The following is a 21,933-nucleotide window of genomic DNA, read 5'->3' as shown; positions in this document are numbered from 1 at the left end:
CGGTTGAAAGCAGTGTTTTTCAATTTAATATTTTTTCAAATGTAATGTATTTCTGTGATGGCAAAGCTGTAGTATCACATGATCCTATAGAAATTATTAAGTGTTGGGAGTAATGCATTACAATTAACCCGAATTCTTTAATCAGATTACTTATTTTTTTAAGTAACGTACTACAAAATATATATTTTACATTTTAAAATCACTTCCTTCAGCCTGAAACGTATTAATTTCACTTCTGTCCTACATTTGCCAATATATATATATATATATATATATATATATATATATATATAACAAATAAGCAAGACCAGCCAGGGGACAAAACGTAACACAAAAGTAACGCAATGCCTTACTTTCCATACTGTAATGCATCACTTCTAAAAGTAACTTTCCCCTAGTTACTGCATTCTACTATGTTACTATGTTTTAGCGCTCAATAAAAACATTATTTTTATCATCACAGTTGAAAACAGTTGAGCTGCCTAATGTTTTTCTGACAAAAAATAAATAAATAATTGAATGTAATGTCCCTTTTGATCAAATGAATGTTTCCTTGCTGAAAAAAAAAGTACATTGTTATTATTATTGACTCTAAGTTACTAGTACTAAGCAAGGGAATGTACAGTTATAAAAGATAAACAGCATTTCTGTACCCTTACTCTGTCCCTCTCTGCGCGCTTGTTTTTTGAACGCTATGCCTCTCGACCGAACATTGTGCCGCTAAATCTAAATCCGCTATCTACTCAAAGTACAATTACAAAAAGCAAATTCCAGCAGTGAGCTGAAAATACTGGAACCATGAGGTTGCTGTGGGCCCTGGTCTTGACGTGCATGCATGCGTATTGCGTCACGTGGTTAGAATGAACACGCGTTTCAACGCCACGTGCACGAATCGGCCAATCACCGATGACATACGTGAATCTGAAAGTAACGCTGTTCACCGGCTGATCTTGCACTTCACCTTAAAGTTGGCTATAATTTTATACAACATTCTTTCGTTAGTTAATCAATAAAAACGTTCATATGTAGCATTTGCTTTCGGAGAGTCAGCCACAGCATTCCTCTGGAAGAAGAAGGTCAGTGAAGACAGTTGTGTGCGGTCATCATGTTGGGACACATAGCGAGAAGCCTCGGCCGCCCCAAGCTGCTCCAGTCCTCACTCCACTCCATCAGACCCGTCTCGGTACAGGATTCATCACTTTCATTTGTTTTACATTGCTGTTCATTCATATTCATTCTGTAGTCATGTTAATAGGCAGGTCCTGTGTGGAGCTGCCATGAAGGTATGGCTACATTTGTGTCAGGCGTATCAAATCCTTTTCAACTAATTCTAGATAAGACTGAGCAATCTTACCAGGCTCATGCACTCCTATAATTCCTATAATTATTTTTATTTTAGTTTTATTATTTTTTATATGATTTTGTTATTTTTTTATTATTAATTTCAGTTTTAGTCCAAACATTTTTACCAAGGCAATAGTTTTTGAAGTAAATTTATGTTTTATTTAATGAAAACAATTGTGAATAGTTTTAGTTAACAATTACATTTTAACAGTTTTATTTCCGTTTTAATAAGTTTAGTATGTAAACTTATTTCAATTAGTTGTCAAGGCAACATTTCAATTTTCCTCTAATATTTGTATTTCATTTTATTTCAGCTTAATTTAAATGAACAATAACAGTTTTGAATACCTTTAGTTGGTAACTATTTAGAATAAGGTTCCATTAGTTAATGTTAGTTAACAACTTTAGTTAACATGAACTAAGGAAGAACAATCCTTCAACAGCATTTATTAATCTTAGTTAATGTTAATTTCAACATATACTAATGCATTATTCAAATCAAAGGTTGTGCTTGGTAACATTAGTTAATGCACTGTGAATTAGCATGAACTAACAGTGAATAACTGTAGTTTCATTAACTAACATAAAAAAAAAATACAGTAATACATGTATTGTTCATTGTTTGTTCATGTTAATTAATACACTAACATTAACTAATGGAACCTTAATCTAAAGTGTTACCCTTAAGTTTTAAGCAATAACACCGTTCTAAACTAAAAGAATAGGATATTAATGTAAACAATGTTTTAATGTCACTCTTTATGCAGATGATGCCACTGTGGCCGTTATCATCGCAGCCACGGGACTTCAGCCAGCCCAACTCCACATGGAGTCCAGAGATGTGCAAGGTTTACAACCACTATAACGCACTGTGTGACACTGACACCGAAAATGGAGAGAAAAAAAGGGTGCCTTGGAGGAAGTTGCCCAGCTACAATCGTTCCATTAAATATGCTACTGGTAAGCAATAAATTTGTATCTGCATAGTTTCTTCTAGTCGTTATCAGTGAAATGATGTGATAATGCAATTTAGAGTAAAAGCAAAAGACACATTGCTTCTGTCCTGTAGGCGGCATACACCTCAGCAAAATGATCAAGGCTCAAGCTCGACTTTTCACAAGAAATTTTAAAGAGCAGGGAGCAACGTTTGAGTATGTGGTGTTTGTCAATAAGGAGGAGAAGAGATGCGTTTGTGTGTTTCAGGCAGGACATTTACTAGAAGGTGCACCTGGGTAAGGAGTTGCTCTTTTACATTTATTGCCTGAAAGTATACCTGAAATTAAATGCCACATTTACATTTGTGAAGAATGGGAGAACAGGAAATGATGTTACACCTGTTTCCTTTTTGGCAGGTATGTACATGGTGGAGCTATAGCCACCATGATTGACACAGTGACAGGCACTCTTGCCGGTTTCCTCTCAGGACCTATTATGACTGCCAATCTCAACATCAACTACCGCAAGTGAGATAAAATGATACTTAAGTCTTTTAAAGGCGGTTTACATAATTTTTTTTCCAGTTGAGACTTGCTTTGATTATTTGTGATCTCACCTGTTGAACTCTATTCTCCTGTACAGTCCAATGCCTCTGGGTAGTGTGGTTTTAATCCACAGTGCTCTGGATCAGATAGAGAGAAAGAAACAATACATCACTTGCAAAGTGACCAGCACTGATGAGTCCAAACTCTACACTGAAGCCACAGGTAGAGAACGTAAACACACAAACCTATGAATATTATGTATGTTTGTAAGAAAACATCTCTTTAAACCACATGATGCAAACGTCCTCGTAGCCTGACTTCTTGCCCTCCTTATGCATGCTGGTACCAATTTATCACGTTTTTTTTAATTAGGGGCCAAGAACCGAAGGTGCGTAGGCACCTATTGTAATTGTTCCTATTATTATTATTATTAGGGGCCAAGCACCGAAGGTGCGTAGGCACCTATTGTATCCGTTAGGATTCTTATTATTATTCTGCTTCTTCTTCCGCCGCAAGTCTATGGCAGCCCATAGAACCGCTTGCGGGTAAGTTGTGCAATTTGGTACACTGATAGAAGACAATATCAACATTAACCACAGCATGTTTAGAGACTCTGACTCCAACACTCTAGCGCCACCACTTGTCCAAAGATTAAAAGTTTCTATGCTAATAACTTTTGAACCGTAAGCCACAAAAGTACAATTATTTTTCCTCTGAATCCTTGGCTTATGCCAAGTCGAATTAACACCAAAATTCCAAAATCGCAAGGTTTAGTTTTTTTGCTATGTTTTATTGTTCGTAAAACCTACTTTTTCGAACTCGTCCTAGACTGTTAGTCCGATTTTCACGAAAATTGGCTCAGATCATCTTTAGACCATGCTGGCAAAAAGTTATGGAATTCAAGTTGATTCGTCCAACCGTTCTCCAATGACACGTGAACAAATTTGACGGAAAGCACGCAAAAATGCATGTGAGGCTATATCTTGGCAACGGGTTGGCATATTGAGACCAAACTTGGTGCGCGTTATAATAACGAAGACCTGAGACTACCTGCAGTGTTTCGATGCAGCACCACCTAGTGGTCAGGAGATATGAAAAAATCTTATTTTTGCTTATAACTTCTGAATGGTATGGCCAAAAATCACAAAACTGGTCTCTTTAGATTCAGCGAATCATGTTGAGTCGAATGATATCTAATTTTTCTGTGTCAGCAATTTTAGGCGTCGGCCATTTTGAATTATGTTTTAAAATGCTATATTTTTTGAACGCAGCATCGTATCATTACAATAATAATTACAAAAATATTTGGCTCCATGCCCTGAAGGTACTCAAAACATTTGGTGGCAGCGACACCTTGTGGTCAAGAGTTATAATGAAATATCACAAAAATGCTAATAACTTTTGAATAAATTAGACAATTGTAATGAAAATGGTCTGCCTAAATTCTGTGCGTCATGCTGAGAGTATCAATACCCATTATGCGAAAATTGGCCATACTTCCTGTCCGCCATTTTGATTAATGTTGAAAACCTACTTTTTTTAACTCCTCCTAGACCGTTAGTCTGATTTTCACCAAATTTGACGTGAATCATCTTCAGACCATGCTGGCAAAAAGTTATGGATCTCGTGTCGATATACGAAACGGTTCTCATTTAGCGCATCAACGAATTTGCTGGAAGAGTGCCAAAATGCTTTGATGCTTTATCTCTGCAAAGCTTTGACATATTTGCACCAAACTTTGTATGTGTCAACGACACCTCACACTGACCAAGCCACATAAATTTGGTAACAGCGCCACCTATTGGTCAAGAGTAGTAACCATTCATTAACGGTTAATAATCACACTTATTAAAATGCTAAAAAACCTTTTATTGCTTTAGTCTATTGCAATGGAACTGGTCTTAAAATATTCCCTGGTTTATGCCGATAATATAGGTACCTAATATGCCAGATTAAGCTGAACTTCCGGTCTGGCATTTTGATTTATATTGAAAACCTACTTTTTCAAACTGCTCCTCAACCGTTGGTCCGATTTACACGAAAATTGAACCAGATCATCTTCAGGCAGTGCTGACCAAAAGTTATGGAATTCGAATTGATTCGTCAAACCGTTTTCAATAAACGCTCAAACTAATTTTACATAGAGCTTGCAAAAACAGTCGTAAGGCTGTATCTCTGCAACGATTTATCGTATTCAGACCAAACTGGGTACATGTCATAACAAGCATGACCTGAGGCTACATGCTACGACATGCGCAGCGCCACCTACTGGTCCGGAGATATGAAAAATTGCTATTTTTGCTTATAACTTCTGAACAGTTTGTCCAAAAACCATAAAATTGGTCTTGTTAGATTCAGGACAACATGCCGAGTCGACTGAAATCCAATTTTGCTATTTTGACTGTCAGCCATTTTGAATTTTGTGCTAAAATGCTGTATTTTAAGAACGCATCAACGGATTGTTACGAAACATGGTATGGGTCATCAGGACAATGTCCTGAAGGAGCATGAGAAGTTTCGAAACAGCGCCACCTAGTGGTGAATTTCTTTTTTTAAATGCTTATAACTTTGGGTGTGGTTGTCTTATTTTCACGAGACTCATCTAATTAGACTCCTGAAACCTTACCGAGTCCTACGATACCAAACATGCTAGGTTTTACCTTACGGTTTGTGTAGCGTTGTGATTTAGCTCTTAAAAAACATTTAGCTATATCTTTGAAACCGCTTTTCCGATCGAAACAAAACCACCGTCAGAAGTTCGGAAACATAGGTCGATAGTTAAACTTTAATGCCCAAATGCAAAAATATTGATAGTAAGGGGTAGTAAAATTCAATCAAACTCATGTGTCAGTCATTTTTTACGTGTTTTTTCATATAAATGTCTGAAGTAAATTGTAAATTGAGATATTTACACCAAAATTGACACACATATGTATGGGCTCATTCTAAGGACACAAAAAAAAAATGGTGGGACTGAGCCTCTTGATGGCGCTATAATAGAACAATATATGAAATTCCCATTAACTTCAATACAGTTTTGTGAAATAAAATGCTATTCTAAACAAATGCATTGGTGTAATATTACAAAACTCAGAATGTGCCAACAACATCATTCCCTGAAGGTACTCAAAATATTTCGAAACAGCACCACCTAGTGGTGAAAAGTTAGGACAAAATTAGCAAAAAGGCTTATAACTTTTGAATGTATCTTAATAGATTCCTTGGGTCAAGCCGAGAACATAGATGCCAAGTTTTCCTTATTTGGCCGAACCTCCTGTCCGCCATCTTGATTTTCATTCAAAACCTACTTTTTCGAACTCCTCCTAGACAGTTTGTCCGATTTTCACCAAAATCGAATCATTTCATCTTCAGACTGAGCCAACTAAAAGTTATGGATTTCGTGTCGATTTACGAAATGGTTCTCATTTAGCGCATCAACGAATTTGCTGGAAGGATGCCAAAATGCATTTGAGGCTGTATCTCAGCAAAGCTTTGACATTTTTGCACCAAACATTGTATGTGTCATGGTCACCTCACACTGACCATTCCACACTAATTTGGTAACAGCGCCCCCTATTGGTTACACGTGATAAGCCAATAAATCCTATTACTAGTTGTTGTGTTTATTGTTTTCAAGCCATTTTGCCTAAAATAATCTTAAAACATTTTTAATTACTCATTCCTGCTGTTCGTCTGAAGCTTGCTTCTGTAGTGCTTGGCCCCGTTATTGCTGCTTGCAGCTATATTTGTATTATTGTTTTTGTCCTGTGTAATCTTACCTTCCAATTTTGACAAAACTTTGAAACGACTAACCTTACCAATAGAAAGTTTAAACATTATTAAATAAAAGTGTACAGTCAATGAAAAATATAAACAAATAAAAACATTACAAGTAAAATAATGTAGCAAAGATAAAACTGAAATAATTGGTGCCTTTAATTTTTCCAGTAGGTATAAATTCATGTAAAACAAATAAATGTGAAACAACACTTCACAATCTTCACTTTATAAGTGAAATGGTAATAAATCATTGTTAAAGCTACAAAAGTTATTCAGTCAAGAGCAGTAAATGATTCTCACTTTTTATTTTGCTGTTTTATTAATATTAATGACATATTCCACAGCAGGTATGGGAAGTCGTGGCCTAATGGTTAGAGAGTCGGACTCCCAATCGAAAGGTTGTGAGTTCGAGTCCCGGGCCGGCAGGAATTGTGGGTGGGGAGATGCATGTACAGTTCTCTCTCCACCTTCAATACCACGTCTTAGGTGCCCTTGAGCAAGGCATCGAACCCCCAACTGCTCCCCGGGCGCCGCAGCATAAATGGCTGCCCACTGCTCCGGGTGTGTGCTCACAGTGTGTGTGTGTGTGTGTGTTCACTGCTCTGTGTGTGTGCACTTCGGATGGGTTAAATGCAGAGCACAAATTCTGAGTATGGGTCACCATACTTGGCTGAATGTCACTTCACTTCACTTCACTATTGTATATTAGGCTGCTGTGACCTGGTGCACAGATACAATAAAATGAAACACATCAAATTTTATACCAACTGTATAAATTCACTTAAGATATAACCAGCTGTGTTTGTGAGCATACTTGCCAAGACAGGATTTTTGAGTTGATTTGTTTATTCAGAAGCGATAAGAAAAAGAATGCATTGAGAATTTGTTGAGGCAACTTTTTATGTGCACTTTGATTGCACATCTTTCAGACAGCGTGTGAGTGTCTTCGTGCACTTGAAGTGGTTTAAAATTGCTTGAGTGTTTAAACTAGCAAAAGTTAAAAACACTGGCCAATCTGGCCCTTGACAATTCTGTCAACTGTCCCTCGCATCTTTGACACTGTCCCAGGTCCATCTGGCAGTCCTTTACTCAAACCCTGCATACTTATTTACTATATTTTACTCTTTATATATCTCACACTCTCCTTTTCCTCCTCTTTCTTGCATTGCAGCACTGTTTGTTGCAATAAGTGTGGACCATTTATTTGGATCACAAAACTGAATTGATCACAAAACATCCTGGATCCCAACACTGAGTCATGGTGTGAGTGCATGTGTGTGCACACGTGAGTGAGATTATGGAGTGTGTGTGCAGTGAACATTAGATCAAGTTAATGTTTTACCTCAGCTCTCTGAATGAGCAGTTTTTTTAAAGTGATGCACTACATATGACTGCCTTATATTGTGTTTTTGTAAAATTAAATCATATTAACCCTGTATATTTATTGATACATTTTTGTTGCAAACACAAGTTTTGTTACTTATCACCTCATAATGATGACATTTGTTTTCTTGAAAAGTATTATAAAAGGAAAATCTCTGTAATATATTTTTAGCAGTAGTATTTTACATATTGTGTTTAAGAGAATTTAATTTAAAGACATTTTGTTATAAATGGAAAGGTGTGCCTTTTAAATTGTTTTATTTCTAGTGAATAACAAAACATTTATAACGATCTTCATTCATGCCATTAAAGCCAGTAAAAAGACAGTAATCAAAAATGTGTGCTTCTTTTCTGAAATTTCTTTTTGTTTCTCTGACAAATTACAAAATTTATACAACCCGTTGTGATAACACTACTATTGAATGAATGCAACTATCTGTTGATATTATCCTCTGTTTAAATTATCTTTATTACTTGTTTTTTCATTGTATTGTTTTTTTAAATTATTAATAATACTGTTTTATGAACAAGGTCAGTCTGATCACAGCTACCCAAGGAATGTCATAGAAAGAGATCTATGGGACCAGGCAGGCTTTGTTCCAGGCTCAAGGAATTTGATTAGGCCCATTGGAACATTACTGGAACATTACTGGAACATTACTGGAACATTACTGGGCAAGAAATTCTGCGACCAGTGCACCAGAGAAAGGGAAGTCAGAAACTGAGCAAATCTTGGATGCTGGCTATGATGGTTCACACACACACACACACACACACACACACACACACACACACACACACACACACACACAAATATATTAGCATCAATGGTTCTATGAATAACCTTTACCATCCATGGAACCTTTCCAGTCCAAAAATTAATGTAAGTATAAAAAAAAAATATTTTAAGAACTGTTAACAGAAAGATTATTTGGGGAACCCAAACTGGTTCTTCTATTGCAATACAATGAACCTTTTGGAACCTTTATTTTAAAAAGGGCACAGAGTTAAGCTTATGCAGAATTGAGAACTCTTCCCTACAGTTAACATCAGTGATTTACTAAACTTTTAATTATTATTATTAAGGATATCCTCTAGTCAAGATCCTTATATCTTTTTACTAACCACAAATAAAGCTGGAATAAAACTAAGCTGCTTTAGATTTCTTCACCCGTTCTGCGTGATATACTGTACCTGTATTCCTGCATTAAACCACGCAAAATGATAAAATCATTCAAAGTGTTGCTATAACTAACTTTTCTTGTTTGCTGCTGTTTTACTCTGCTTCCTGTTAATTGTGTCTGCGATAAGTTTTGCACCCGCTCCTCCTGCAAGGGTTGCACCTCCTGTGATTAAAGCAGCAGGTAGAGCCAATCCAGTTCCCGCTGCCAGTGCTACACCTCCAATCACTCCTCCCACACCTGCTCCCACCAAGGCTCCCATTTTAGCAGTCTTTACAAGTCTCTTTTGTTCATCCTTCCTTATACTGGTCTCCTCTTCTTGCCTTAATCTCCTGTCCTCCTTTCTCCGACTCTCTTCTTCTTCCCAGATTTTCCTTTGAGCTTCCCGGTACATCTGATTTGTGTAATGCTCTCCTCCGTTGTCCTTCACCATTGTGTCTATCTTCCATAACAGCTCACTAACCTGTGCTTGAGTTTCAATTGTGTTATCAAAAACCTGATAACCAGCTTTACACTGTTTGGTTAGCTCATTCATCTGCTTGTTTGTTGTCAGAAACTCCTCTATAGATGTTTTCAACTGATCCCCTCTAGTGAAAAGAATGATGGTGTAATGTAAAGCATCTTCTCCAAAGTTCTCCTGAATCCATTTAACTGTGTATTTCTCCTCAACTGTGAATCTCACATCCAATCGGATGACCAATAGAAACACATGAGGACCAGGAAGAGACATTTCTACACATCTCACTACTTCGACCTTCAAGTCTCGTTCACACATTGACGTGTCACACACCCCTGGAGTGTCAATCACTGAGATAATTCGACCTTCTACCCTCCCCTGATACTGTTGGCATTTTCCAGTCACAGATTCAGAACAAAAGTCTTCTTTAAAAGGTTTTTGTCCCAGGATGGTGTTTCCTGTTGCGCTCTTTCCAGCTCCAGTTTTCCCCACCATCACAATTCTGAGATCTGACGTGATTGAAGAAGATAACTTGTGTAAACAAATGCAATGTGCATTAAAATTAATTGATTTGCCCACTATTTTTTTATTCAATGCTTGCAGAGTTATGCATTGTTATTGTTTTCTGTCATGGTGTCAATGACTTTAAACTCAAGGAACAGATATTGGAGTCTAAATAAATTTCTGAAGTTAATTTATTACAATGGGCTAGGTGCACAAGATGGCGCGGGTGAGCTTCAGCCACGCGAGTGTGTGCATACTTATTTCCGGTCCTCCGACGCTCGCATTTAAACTTGACTAGATGGATATAATTAATGATTTTCAAATTTAACAGCGAATAGTGGTATATCAAAGACACGAGGAAACATCCTCCCTAGATTTTTGCGTACCTCTGTGGAAATTCATCAAGATACAACGCGAAGATTGCTTTATTCTTCTGTTGATTATGCGGATCAGCGTCAGGTCCACAGGGATTTCTTCATTCAAACACAAACCACTCAAATATGCAATACTTTACATTTTCGGAGAGCTGATTTTGTTCTGACTGTTATCTATAAGATCATAAGGTTTCTGACTGTCAAACGAGACAGACAGATATTTCTGATTAAGTATGTATTAACTTTATTTTATAACAGTTTATAACTGTGTACAGTTTAACGTAATGCTATTATGGTAGGTTTGCATTAATTAAAAGATCGCTGTTTGCATTCATGTGTGTTTTTATCAATGTTTATCTATTTTGTAAAATATGCAGCATAAATAATTTTGTCTATAAGCAGCGCATGTATTTTGTTACGAATTCTTCAGATAAAACAAATATTAAAATTAGTCATGTATTAGTTGTTTTATTTTACAGCCCGTTTTTTTTTTCATTTCAAAATGTCTGATGCAAAGTTGAATATGTCAAATAATAAAATATGTTGTGAAAATGATGATGAAACAAACTAATGTGCACAATTGAGAAATGTGATGATAAATCACAGCCCATATGTCTCACAAGGTGAATATTTCATTAAACAAAAAAATAATAATCAATGTAATACAAACATTTTCGAGAAATAAGTAATTTTTACATTTACATAATTGGTAAGGTAAAAGTAAATGATTTATCTGTGTGTACACACCATTCATTTCGTGAACAGTAGAGAACATTAGTGTATTTAAAGAGTAACTAAACCCTAAACCAACTTTTTTTAGTTAATGATCTGTAAGATTGGGGCTTTATTAGTGCTGTTCATTGATTCGAGTAACTTTTTTGACATTTGAGTATAAAGTTTGAGTGTTTTAATTCGCGAAGCAGAATCAACGGGGAAATCGCGCGGCGGCGGGACATGCTTTTACATCAATGAACGGTGGTGTACAGATGTAACTGTATTAAAGAAGATGTGCTGTCCTGATCTAGAAACGCAGTTTATCAACTGCAAGCCGTTCTATTCGCCGCGGGAGTTTCACTCGTTCATTCTGGTTAGTGTTTACATCCCTCCTCAAGCGCAAGTAAGTCTGGCTTTACAGAAACTCGCTGATCAGATCACAGACACAGAACAACAACACCCGGACTCTGTTTTAATCATTCTTGGGGACTTTAATAAAGCCAATCTCTCCCGTGAACTGCCAAAATACAGACAGCATGTTACCTGTCCCACCAGAGACAGTAATATACTGGATCACTGTTACACCACAATAAAGGATGCATATCACTCTGTTCCACGAGCAGTTTGGGACGTTCTGATCACTGTCTGGTTCATCTTATACCGACCTACAAGCAGAAACTTAAATCTGCTAAACCTGTAGTAAAGACTGTGAAGAGATGGACCAGCGAAACAGAGCAGGATTTACAATCTTGTTTTGACATCACAGACTGGAGCGTTTTTGAAGCTGCTACCACCGATCTGGACGAACTCACAGAGACCGTAACATCCTATATTAGTTTCTGTGAGGATATATGCATTCCTACCAGGACTTATTTAACATTCAACAATGATAAGCCATGGTTTACAGTAAAACTCAGACACCTTCGTCAGGCCAAAGAGGATGCCTACAGAAATGGGGACAGGGTCTTGTACAATCAGGCCAGGAACACACTGAACAAAGAGATTAGAGCGGCTAAAAAGACCTACGCTAAAAAGTTGGAAGACCAGTTTACTTCCAACGACTCTACTTCAGTTTGGAGAGGACTGAGAGCCATCACAAACTACAAGACACCATCCCCTTGCACTGAGGCTAATCAACGACTTGCTAACGACCTGAATGAGTTTTATAGTAGATTTGAAACCCCCAACACCCACTCTGACCATCTCCCTACACAACCATTAACACCTCCTGCAATCCCCCTCTCCATACCTCCTGCTCTTCAAATCTGTGAAGATGATGTGCGCCAGGTCTTCAAGAAAAACAAAAGAAGAAAAGCACCAGGCACAGATGGCGTTACACCAGCCTGTCTGAAAATCTGTGCTGACCAGCTGGCCCCCATCTTTTCACAGATCTTCAACAGATCTCTGGAGTTGTGTGAAGTGCCTTCCTGCTTCAAACGCTCAACCATAATCCCCATTCCAAAGAACCCCAAGATAACAGGACTTAACGACTACAGACCTGTGGCTCTAACGTCTGTCGTCATGAAGTCGTTTGAAAAACTGGTTCTGGCTTATCTGAAGGACATCACTGGACCCTTACTAGACCCCCTGCAGTTTGCGTACTGAGCAAACAGGTCCGTGGATGATGCAATCAACATGGCATTGCACTTCATCCTGCAACATCTGGACAAAACAGGGACTTATGTGAGGATCCTGTTTGTGGACTTTAGTTCGGCTTTCAACACCATCATCCCAACAACCCTCCAGACCAAACTGACCCAGCTCTCTGTTCCTAGATCTATCTGTCAGTGGATCACCAGCTTTCTGACAGATAGGCAACAGTTAGTGAGACTGGGGAAATTCATGTCAAACAGCTGCTCCACCAACACTGGTGCCCCTCAGGGATGTGTTCTCTCCCCTCTGCTCTTCTCCCTGTACACCAACGACTGCACCTCTAAAGACCCCTCTGTCAAGCTCCTGAAGTTTGCAGACGACACTACAGTCATCGGCCTCATCCAGGACGGTGACGAGTCTGCTTACAGACAGGAGGTTGAGCAGCTGGCTGTCTGGTGCAGTCTTAACAACCTGGAGCTGAACACGCTCAAAACAGTGGAGATGACTGTGGACTTTAGGAGAAACCCCCCTGCACTTTCCCCACTCACCATCATGAACAGCACTGTGACTGCAGTGGAGTCATTCAGATTCCTGGGAACCACCATCTCTCAGGACCTGAAGTGGGACAATCACATTGGCTCCATTGTGAATAAAGCCCAACAAAGGTTGTACTTCCTTCGCCAGCTGAGGAAGTTTAACCTGCCACAGGAGCTGCTGAAACAGTTCTACTCAGCCGTCATTGAGTCAGTCCTGTGTACTTCAATTACTGTCTGGTTTGGTTCAGCTACAAAATCAGATATCAGAAGACTACAGAGAACTGTTCGGACTGCTGAAAGGATTATTGGTGCTCCCCTGCCCACCCTCCAAGAACTGTACACATCCAGAGTGAGGAAAAGGACTCAGAAAATCACTCTGGATCCCTCACATCCAAGTCACCCCATCTTTGAACTTTTGCCATCTGGCCGGCGCCTCAGAGCCGCAAATACAAGAACAGCAAGGCACAAGAATAGTTTCTTCCCCCAGGCAATCTACCTCATGAACAGTTAAATGTTTCCCACTTAAACTTATGCAAAAATGTGCAATATCCTTATATTTATTTGTTACCCCTCCATCCTAGAACATTCCTGCATCTCACTCAATCCTATTCCATTATCATTTATAGCACAATTGTTTATACACTTATTTATTTGCCAATTTGTAAATCTCCTGTAAATTTTTTTTTTTTTTGTCTGTGTGTTGTTGTCTCTGTTTACTGGAAGCTTATGTCACTAAAACAAATTCCTTGTATGCGCAAGCATACTTGGCAATAAAGCTCTTTCTGATTCTGATTTCTGATTCTGATTCTACAATATATGGTGTAAAAACGTCTGAGTGCTGCCCTCTTCAGGTTGAACGGTGGCTACTGCAGTTGATTTTTCCTATTGGATGTTGCGGTGGCAGGTGACCTAAGCAGTTTCCAGCTCACCATGCCCCTTGGTATGACTATGAGCTACCACACCCTTGGCAGTATAAAACCATCTTGTTCCGTCAAAATCACTGTAGTGGTTTGCCAACCGCCATTAAAACAACAGAAGAAGAAGAAGAAATCACTGTAGTCAGGAGTTGGAATTGCGAGTATTCAAAACGACCAGGATAAACTATTATAGCATGTATTTAGCATAGCATTTATATAGTAATTTAGATTATTTTGTGTAGCCTATGTAGTTAATTAGCATAGTTGTTAGTGTAACGTTAGTATTGTTTGAAGCATAGTCAGTTAGTAGCATAGTATTGCATCAGTTAGGATAGCTTCAAGTTGGCGTAGATTTATCTGTATTTAGTACAGTGGTCAGGATGGTACGTATGTGTAGTGTTGCTGGAAGACCACAAGTTCCCGCCTATTGCTTGAGTGTGCAAACTGCATTTTACGCGGGATTGCTTCTCCAGCGCAATGGAGGTGGAAATGGGCTTCTCCACACAGCTCGCTCTGAAAAGCGACGCAGTGCGGGAGTTAAGACCGCAGTTTGAGCCAGCGGCTCGAATTGATATGAACAGACACCTCGACATCTTCCACTTCAGGTGAAGGTGGGGGAGAAAACTCCTCTTCTTCAAATGAATGCTCTGTTGCAAAGCTACTTGCGTCACTACAGTCACTCCCCTTTTTATCGACTCTGACAGCAGCTGTCAATCAATCCGTCACTGCGAGTCTCAGGATCACGCCACACTCGCTCAGCCCCGCCCTAGGTTCGTCCCCTCTGTCTCCGCTGTGCTCTGCCCACTTTTCAGCATTTTTCAAATATTGCCAGTGGGTGGAGTCAGGCTCTGACCAGGGGTTTAGTTACACTTTAATTCATACACCAGACCCAAACATACACAGTTTCAAACGCACTGGCTCAGCATTTATAGAATAGTAATAATAGCAGTGTAGATCTTATTTGCATTGGAAGTGATATTATAAATCCTGTAAACCTATATAGAAGGTAATATTTGGATTTCTCCGGTTCTCTGCAAAGCACACACTCGCAAGACCGGAAATCTAAGATGGCTGAGATATGCAACTAGCCCATTACTTTATTTGCCTCTGTAATTTCAATATAACGTCACATATTCTATAATTGTCAACAATAATATTTTTATGAATAGATGTGACATACACAAAGTAGTGAATTCTTTGGTTCTGGGTCAAGATATATTATATTATTAAGATATAGAGACATTTGTCTAGATTCTCACCTGCTTGGGTGTTTCTCAAGTCACATTTTCCTATACAGCTTATTTCCCAGCTTTCTGTTTGTTTTTGGATCTCATTTACTTCTTCCATTTGTTCATATGAGAATTTCACTGATCTTACTAATGATCCACTATCACCCACTTTAACATTCTTACATTCTTGAAAAACCCATTCTTCATCTTCATGAGTTTTTCTCACATGAGAAATAAGAGTTTCCTTTTCTGGTTCGATGAAATTATGTGTTATGTGTTCCTGTATTACACTTTTAAACGTCTTCCACACAGTTTTACTTGTTCTTGTTTTGTCTCTCTCTGTGTGTTTTCTTGGGTCCTCCTTTTTTTCTTCCAATTTTTGCATTACTTTTTTAATCTTTGTTGGGGACTTTAAGTAAATGTCAGTATTGTAATGCTGGTCACAATTCTGTTTGACGATGTCATGAATCTTCTGTAGAAGCTTTGAGATGTGAGTTGCGTTAATTTCATTTATACTGTTGATTGCATGATATTTATCCCTGCAATGTCTGACTAGCTCCTGAAATTTTGTACTAAGCATAAAGACCATCCATTCTTTGTTGGACATTTGTTCTCTTCCAATTAACAGAAGTAGAGTGAACTTAAAAGCCTGTGGTCCAAAGTTCTTCTCAATTTGTTCCACAAGGATCCTCTCCCCCTCTTTCATGTTCTCCAGATTGATCATCAGCAGGAACACATGAGGTCCAGGGTGACAGAGAGAAACACTCTTTATCATTTCATGATGCAGCTCTTCATCAGTCAGTTCAGTGGTGAAGAATCCCGGAGTGTCAATGACTGAGATGATTCTGTCCTCTACTCTTCCTCTCTGTATCTCACTCACTCTGGTTCTTGTCTCTTTAAAAGCCTTTCTGCCCAGTATTAAATTTCCTGTTGCACTCTTTCCAACACCAGAAACACCTAGCAGCACAATTCTCAGCTCAGGTGAGTGACATGTTCTCTCTGATTCTGCATGAAGATAAAAAACAGTCACATAGGTCTGGCCTTTCCTACAGCAAGAGCTACAGCATTTCTCACACACAAGTAATACATTGGGGGGGATTGGTACAGGTTGATAAACATATCATATTTCCAAATACAAACAAACCCAAAGTTCACATTGCATAAGTACACAATGGGCTTTAAAAAGTGAAAACCATTTTGTATTGAAATGCTGGGATACATGAACTATATCACGCTGTATATTCATGTAAATTTTTTATCCTTATTTATCGATCTATGATGAATTTATCTTATTTAAATACAAAATTGCAGCACCTTTTTAAATCAAACTGCAAATATTTGCATGTAAACAACATTTTAAGTTGTACTTGCAAACTAATTTTAAAAAGATACAAACGTATACAAGTAATAGTAAAAAGTGCTCACACATAAAATTACTCAAACATACTGTACAATAGGCACTGTTTTGCTGTATGTAAAGCTCACCTGGATATCTTGGTGGTGTTTTATAAAACCAGCAATCTGCAGTCTCCATGCTGAACTTCTAAACCCACAACAAACATTCCCTGAAAAAGCAATAAGAATACTGTAGCTGTAAGGTGTTTTATTCAAAGCCAGCTGTTCACTCTCCAGTGTTGTTGTCTTATGTGTGTTGTGAAATCTCTCCAAAATTCATTGTGTGGATGTTTGCATGTGAGCTTGACTTCTTTAACCAGAATCCGGTTCATTGCTTTTAACCACAAAGTTTTTTTAACAGCTTTGTGAGCAGTGTGTCACTGTTGGCTTAACAAGTATTATTTGTAGTATTTTAGATCACCTGTATGATATACCTGTATTATATACTTTTATTTTATACATTTGTACATAATTTATATAGCTGCATGAAACAGAGTTGATAGTTACAGTATGCAACAGCTGTAAAACCCAAATGTAAACAATGAAACCAAAATAAATCATGTTGCATTTCCACTGTTAATGTGATAACACATAAAAACATAATAATTGATAAAAGACTTGCATTTTTAAGCAAGATATATTTAACTGGTTGAACTTTCTTGTTTAGTGCTTCTGGTTCGATCTGGAATGTGCACCTCTTGTGGTTCAGTGCCCACAAGTTGCTAAGAAGCAACCGTTTCTGATCCTCACACCAAAACACAAAACAAATGTGTGCTTCATATGGGAATCCTATATAGTACTTCAGATTTTTGGCCATTTTTTATTTGTTATAAACATCTGGTACTGATATTATCCAAATTTAAGATGTAGGCTATTTATTGTGTGCAGAAAAAACGAGTATAATTTCCTTTTCAAGAGAGACAGGATGTGGCACTTGTGTTTTTACATTTTGCTCAAAAAAAAAAAAAAAGAAAAGTCCTTATAAGCAACAAAACTTTATTTTAAATCCTTTAATCACAACTATCAGTCTCTCCAGTAATATACCATTTAGGAAATACTGAATTTCTTTTTCTTTTTGTAATTGTTGAATAGGAGTTACAATACAAGTTTCCATTTTTCACAATACTTTTCACTAAATCTTTCATTTGAGCCATTTATTGCTCGTTTTGAAGTAAGTGATCCTGATTTGGACTGTACTGAGGGGTGTGCAAATCATTATAACTTTTAGGACATGCCCCTCTTGCTTTCAGAAATTACTCTATTTATTCTTGTCTTCCTAAAAAACATTTAAACTGCACAGTGTTGTGATGAGAGGCTGGTCTGATTTAAAATGTACAGGGTTCAGGGATGGCTTCCTTGGCCATGACAGGGCAGACTGAAAGTTCAGGGATAGCCTCTTTGACCATGACAGGACAGACAGTGGGTTCAGGGATGGCCTCCTTTGCCAAGACAGGAAAGAGCTCAGAGATGGCTTCTCTGGTCGTGGCAGGGAAGGCAGAGTGTTTAGAGATGACCTCCTTTACCTAGGCAGGACAGACAGAGGGTCCAATGATCACATCCATGGCTGTGACAGGACAGGCAGAGTTTTCCAGGACATCCTCTGTGGTTGTAACAGGGCAGGTTGAGGGTTTAGGCACTGCCTCCATGGCTTTGATGGGACAACTATCTGTGGGGCTTGAAAGTGCAGAGGCTGCAGGACTGCATTCCTCCTCGATGATTCCCACAGTATAAATGCAGAACCGCTCAGCTACAGTACATGGTAATATAATGCTCCAGTGTCCAGTCAGGATGCCACAGAGACATAAATGAAATGAGCAGCTCAGATAGCCCTTGTCCATTTGTGTCAGGTGTGCCAGTTCCAAAAAATCCATGACATCCTCTATAAAATGAATTAATAAAGGGAATTACCTTTATTTTAATTTATCTATATGTTAATCGGGAAAAACCTGATTCCAAAAAAGTTGGGACACTGTACAAATTGTGAATAAAAACAGAATGCAATGATGTGAAAGTTTCAAATTTCAATATTTTATTCAGAAAACAACATAGATGACATATCAAATGTTTAAACTGAGAAAATGTATAATTTTAAGGGAAAAATAAGTTGTTTTTTAATTTTTATGGCATCAACACATCTAAAAAAAGAGTGGGACAAGGCCATGTTTACCACTGTTTTTTATAACAGTCTGCAAACGGCTGGAGACTGAGGAGACAAGCTGCTCAAGTTTAAGGAATAGGAATGTTGTCTCAATCTTGTCTAATACAGGCTTCTAGTTGCTCAACTGTCTTAGGTCTTCTGTGTCGCATCTTCCTCTTTATGATGCACCAAACGTTTTCTATGGGTGAAAGATCTGGACTGCAGGCTGGCCATTTCAGTACCTGGATCCTTCTTCTACACAGCCACGATGCTGTAATTGATGCAGTATGTGGTCTGGCATTGTCATGTTGGAAAATGCAAGGTCTTCCCTGAAAGAGACGACGTCTGGATGGAAACATATGTTTTTCTAGAACTTGGATATACCTTTCAGCATTGATGGTGCCTTTCCAGATGTGTAAGCTGCCCATGCCACACACACTCATGCAACCCCATACCATCAGAGATGCAGGCTTCTGAACTGAGCGCTGATAACAACTTGGGTTGTCCTTGTCCTCTTTAGTCCAGATTACATGGTGTCCCAGTTTTCCAAAAAGAATTTCGAATTTTGATTCGTCTGACCACAGAACAGTTTTCTACTTCGCCACAGTCCATTTTAAATGAGCCTTGGCCCAGAATCTTTGGATGATATTATGCACTGTAGATGATGATAATTTCAAACTCTTTGCAATTTTTCTCTGAGAAACTCCTTTTTGATATTGCTCCACTATTTTTCGCTGCAGCATTAGGGGGATTGGTGATCCTCTGCCCATCTTGACTTCTGAGAGACACTGCCGCTCTGAGAGGCTCTTTTTATACCCAATCATGTTGCCAATTGACCTAATAAGTTGCAAATTGGTCCTCCGGCTGTTCCTTATATGTACATTTAACTTTTCCGGCCTCTTATTGCTAGCTGTCCCAGCTTTTTTGGAATGTGTATCTCTCATGAAATCCAAAATGAGCCAATATTTGGCATAACATTTCAAAATGTCTCACTTTCAACATTTTAGATGTTAAATAAAATTTAAGTTTATGATATTTGTAAATTATTCCATTCCTTTTCTACTCACAATTTGTACATTGTCCCAACTTTTTTGCAATCGGGTTTGTATTTGTAGGGAATTTGGAGTCACTGCTTTACAGCTGATCAACTGAATCGGCCAGCAATTCAATGAACGGGCCGTATATCATCAACTCTGCAATGGATATTAAAGGGGTCATATGATGCTTTTTAAAATATCATTATTTTGTGTATTTGGTGTAACAAAATATGTTGTCATCCTTTAACGTTCACAAAACACATTATTTTTTAAAATACTGTACTGTACTCTTTCAAATGTGTCGTCCCTTCTTCGGACAAGTTCAGACTGCTCTGATTGGCCAACTGACCCAGTGCATTGTTATTGGCCAAACATTGCAAGCACACATCAAAAATGTAAAACCCCTTTCCATAATTGCGAGCTACATCTTTCAAAATAAATGTAAAGGCAGTTAATAATGTCCTTAGTTTTACCATCAGTTCAAGCCCTAGAGGGGAACAGAGTCAAGTGATAGTCACAGTGATGAAGCTCATATGTGACTGCAGTACACAAGCCACTGATGGTTAAGACAGCTGACTCCACTGTCTGACCGTCTCTCTCTTTCTCTCAAGCACAAGCATGCATGCAAACACACACACAAACACACGCAAAATTCCACATTTGAACATTCAAATACTTTAATAACAAAGCATACTTACAATAGCTGATTCAGAAGTGCCAGATTGTTGTAGAAAATTCAGAATTACCTCCTCTCCTAGCTCACAAAACGGTTGTCCAAGAAATGCGTTGATGTTCTGTTGTATGCAATCTTAAAGATTCTTAAATGCATCTACTTTTGGAAGGCCAAATAAAGTGCTTTTGCTTTCGCCTAGATACACAAAGCATCTCCCTAACATTGCTGCTTCAACACTAACTGCGGGTACTGAAACCACGCCTTCTTTCTTTGTGGAACATTTGGGCAGAATTATGTACATATTTCCACATATGCCCCGTTTCCACCGCAGGAACTTTACCCAGGAACTGGGGACTTTGGCCTGGTACTCGGTGTGTTTCCACCGCAGGAACCAAGAACTAAATAAAGTTCCGGGTAAAAAAATGCCCCTCAGAAAGTCCCTGCTGGCGAGGTGGTACTTTTTCAAAGTTCCGGAACTTTCGGGGGCGGGACTTGGCCGCTAAACATCCTGATTGGTTGAGTTCAAGCAGCATTGGTTGAGTTCAAGCAGCATTTATTCGGATCAACTTTTTCTAAATTTTACTGTTATTGTGTCATGAAATGTAATTTTAAAAGTATTTCAGGCGAGAATGTAGTTGTTTAAAACTCAAATCTGTGGTTTATTTATAAAGACAGCGCATATTTAAAAATGTGTTTCGCCGATCTCAGAGACGCTGAGCTCCATGCAATCAGCGGGAGCTCAGTGATCATGTATCCGCCGAGAAGCAGCGTCACCTCTGCTAGACCTTCTGATATGTGCCGCTGGCTCTGATGTCTCTTTAGTGGTTAAACATAAAATATAATTCGTTTTGGGTAAATCTAACAGGTTATCTTTGGTCTGTATTAAATTTATCTATATGTTAAAATGAAAATAAAAAAGGCGAATCTATATAATATTTCGTTTCATTGTAATGGCTGTATATACACATATCCCTGAACTAAGTACATTTCTGCAGCTGTTATTATGTTTAGATGAAAACGAAAGGAGGCAGTGGTATTTGATATCCGATTTCGTTTTATACTGAGAGGAAAATTGCAGTAGCCATGTAGCTGAGTTCAAGCAGCATTTATTCGGATCATTTTCAAAATATTAGTGTTATTGTGTCATGAAATGTAATTTTAAAAGTATTTCAGGCGAGAATGTAGTTGTTTAAAACTC

At 38.2% G+C, this 21,933-nt stretch overlaps 2 protein-coding genes across 2 annotated transcripts; one reads left to right on the top strand and one right to left on the bottom strand.

Annotated features, from left to right (window-relative positions):
- Positions 1-900: 900 nt before the first annotated feature.
- Positions 901-8,074, top strand: LOC132102800 (acyl-coenzyme A thioesterase THEM4-like). Its single transcript, XM_059507452.1, has 6 exons — positions 901-1,183; positions 2,112-2,304; positions 2,414-2,576; positions 2,697-2,807; positions 2,923-3,047; positions 7,777-8,074. The coding sequence occupies exons 1-6, from the start codon at positions 1,106-1,108 to the stop codon at positions 7,824-7,826; spliced, it is 720 nt and encodes a 239-aa protein (XP_059363435.1). The 5' UTR covers positions 901-1,105; the 3' UTR covers positions 7,827-8,074.
- A 991-nt stretch (positions 8,075-9,065) lies between these two features.
- On the bottom strand, positions 9,066-17,143 carry LOC132102799 (GTPase IMAP family member 8-like). Its single transcript, XM_059507451.1, has 3 exons — positions 16,979-17,143; positions 15,524-16,498; positions 9,066-10,135 (listed from the first exon to the last, which is right to left on the bottom strand). The coding sequence occupies exons 1-3, from the start codon at positions 17,025-17,027 to the stop codon at positions 9,240-9,242; spliced, it is 1,920 nt and encodes a 639-aa protein (XP_059363434.1). The 5' UTR covers positions 17,028-17,143; the 3' UTR covers positions 9,066-9,239.
- Between the last annotated feature and the right edge of the window lie 4,790 nt (positions 17,144-21,933).

Source organism: Carassius carassius, chromosome 24 (genome assembly GCF_963082965.1).
Source record: "Carassius carassius chromosome 24, fCarCar2.1, whole genome shotgun sequence".
In the NCBI taxonomy this organism is placed as follows: domain Eukaryota; kingdom Metazoa; phylum Chordata; class Actinopteri; order Cypriniformes; family Cyprinidae; genus Carassius; species Carassius carassius.
The sequence above is the reverse complement of the archived record's forward strand: the minus strand, read 5'-3'. Positions and strand labels throughout refer to the sequence as shown.

Bases quoted from the DNA above. Each gene is read 5' to 3' on its own strand.
- LOC132102799 (XM_059507451.1), bottom strand. From the start codon at position 17,027: ATGGAGACTGCAGATTGCTGGTTTTATAAAACACCACCAAGATATCCA. The intron at 16,499-16,978 runs GTGAGCTTTACA...ATCTTCATGCAG, and splicing joins AACACCACCAAGATATCCAG to AATCAGAGAGAACATGTCAC. The intron at 10,136-15,523 runs GTGAGAATCTAG...CAATCACGTCAG, and splicing joins CTTGAGAAACACCCAAGCAG to ATCTCAGAATTGTGATGGTG.
- LOC132102800 (XM_059507452.1), top strand. From the start codon at position 1,106: ATGTTGGGACACATAGCGAGAAGCCTCGGCCGCCCCAAGCTGCTCCAG. The intron at 2,808-2,922 runs GTGAGATAAAAT...TCTCCTGTACAG, and splicing joins CTCAACATCAACTACCGCAA to TCCAATGCCTCTGGGTAGTG. The intron at 3,048-7,776 runs GTAGAGAACGTA...CTTGCATTGCAG, and splicing joins ACTCTACACTGAAGCCACAG to CACTGTTTGTTGCAATAAGT.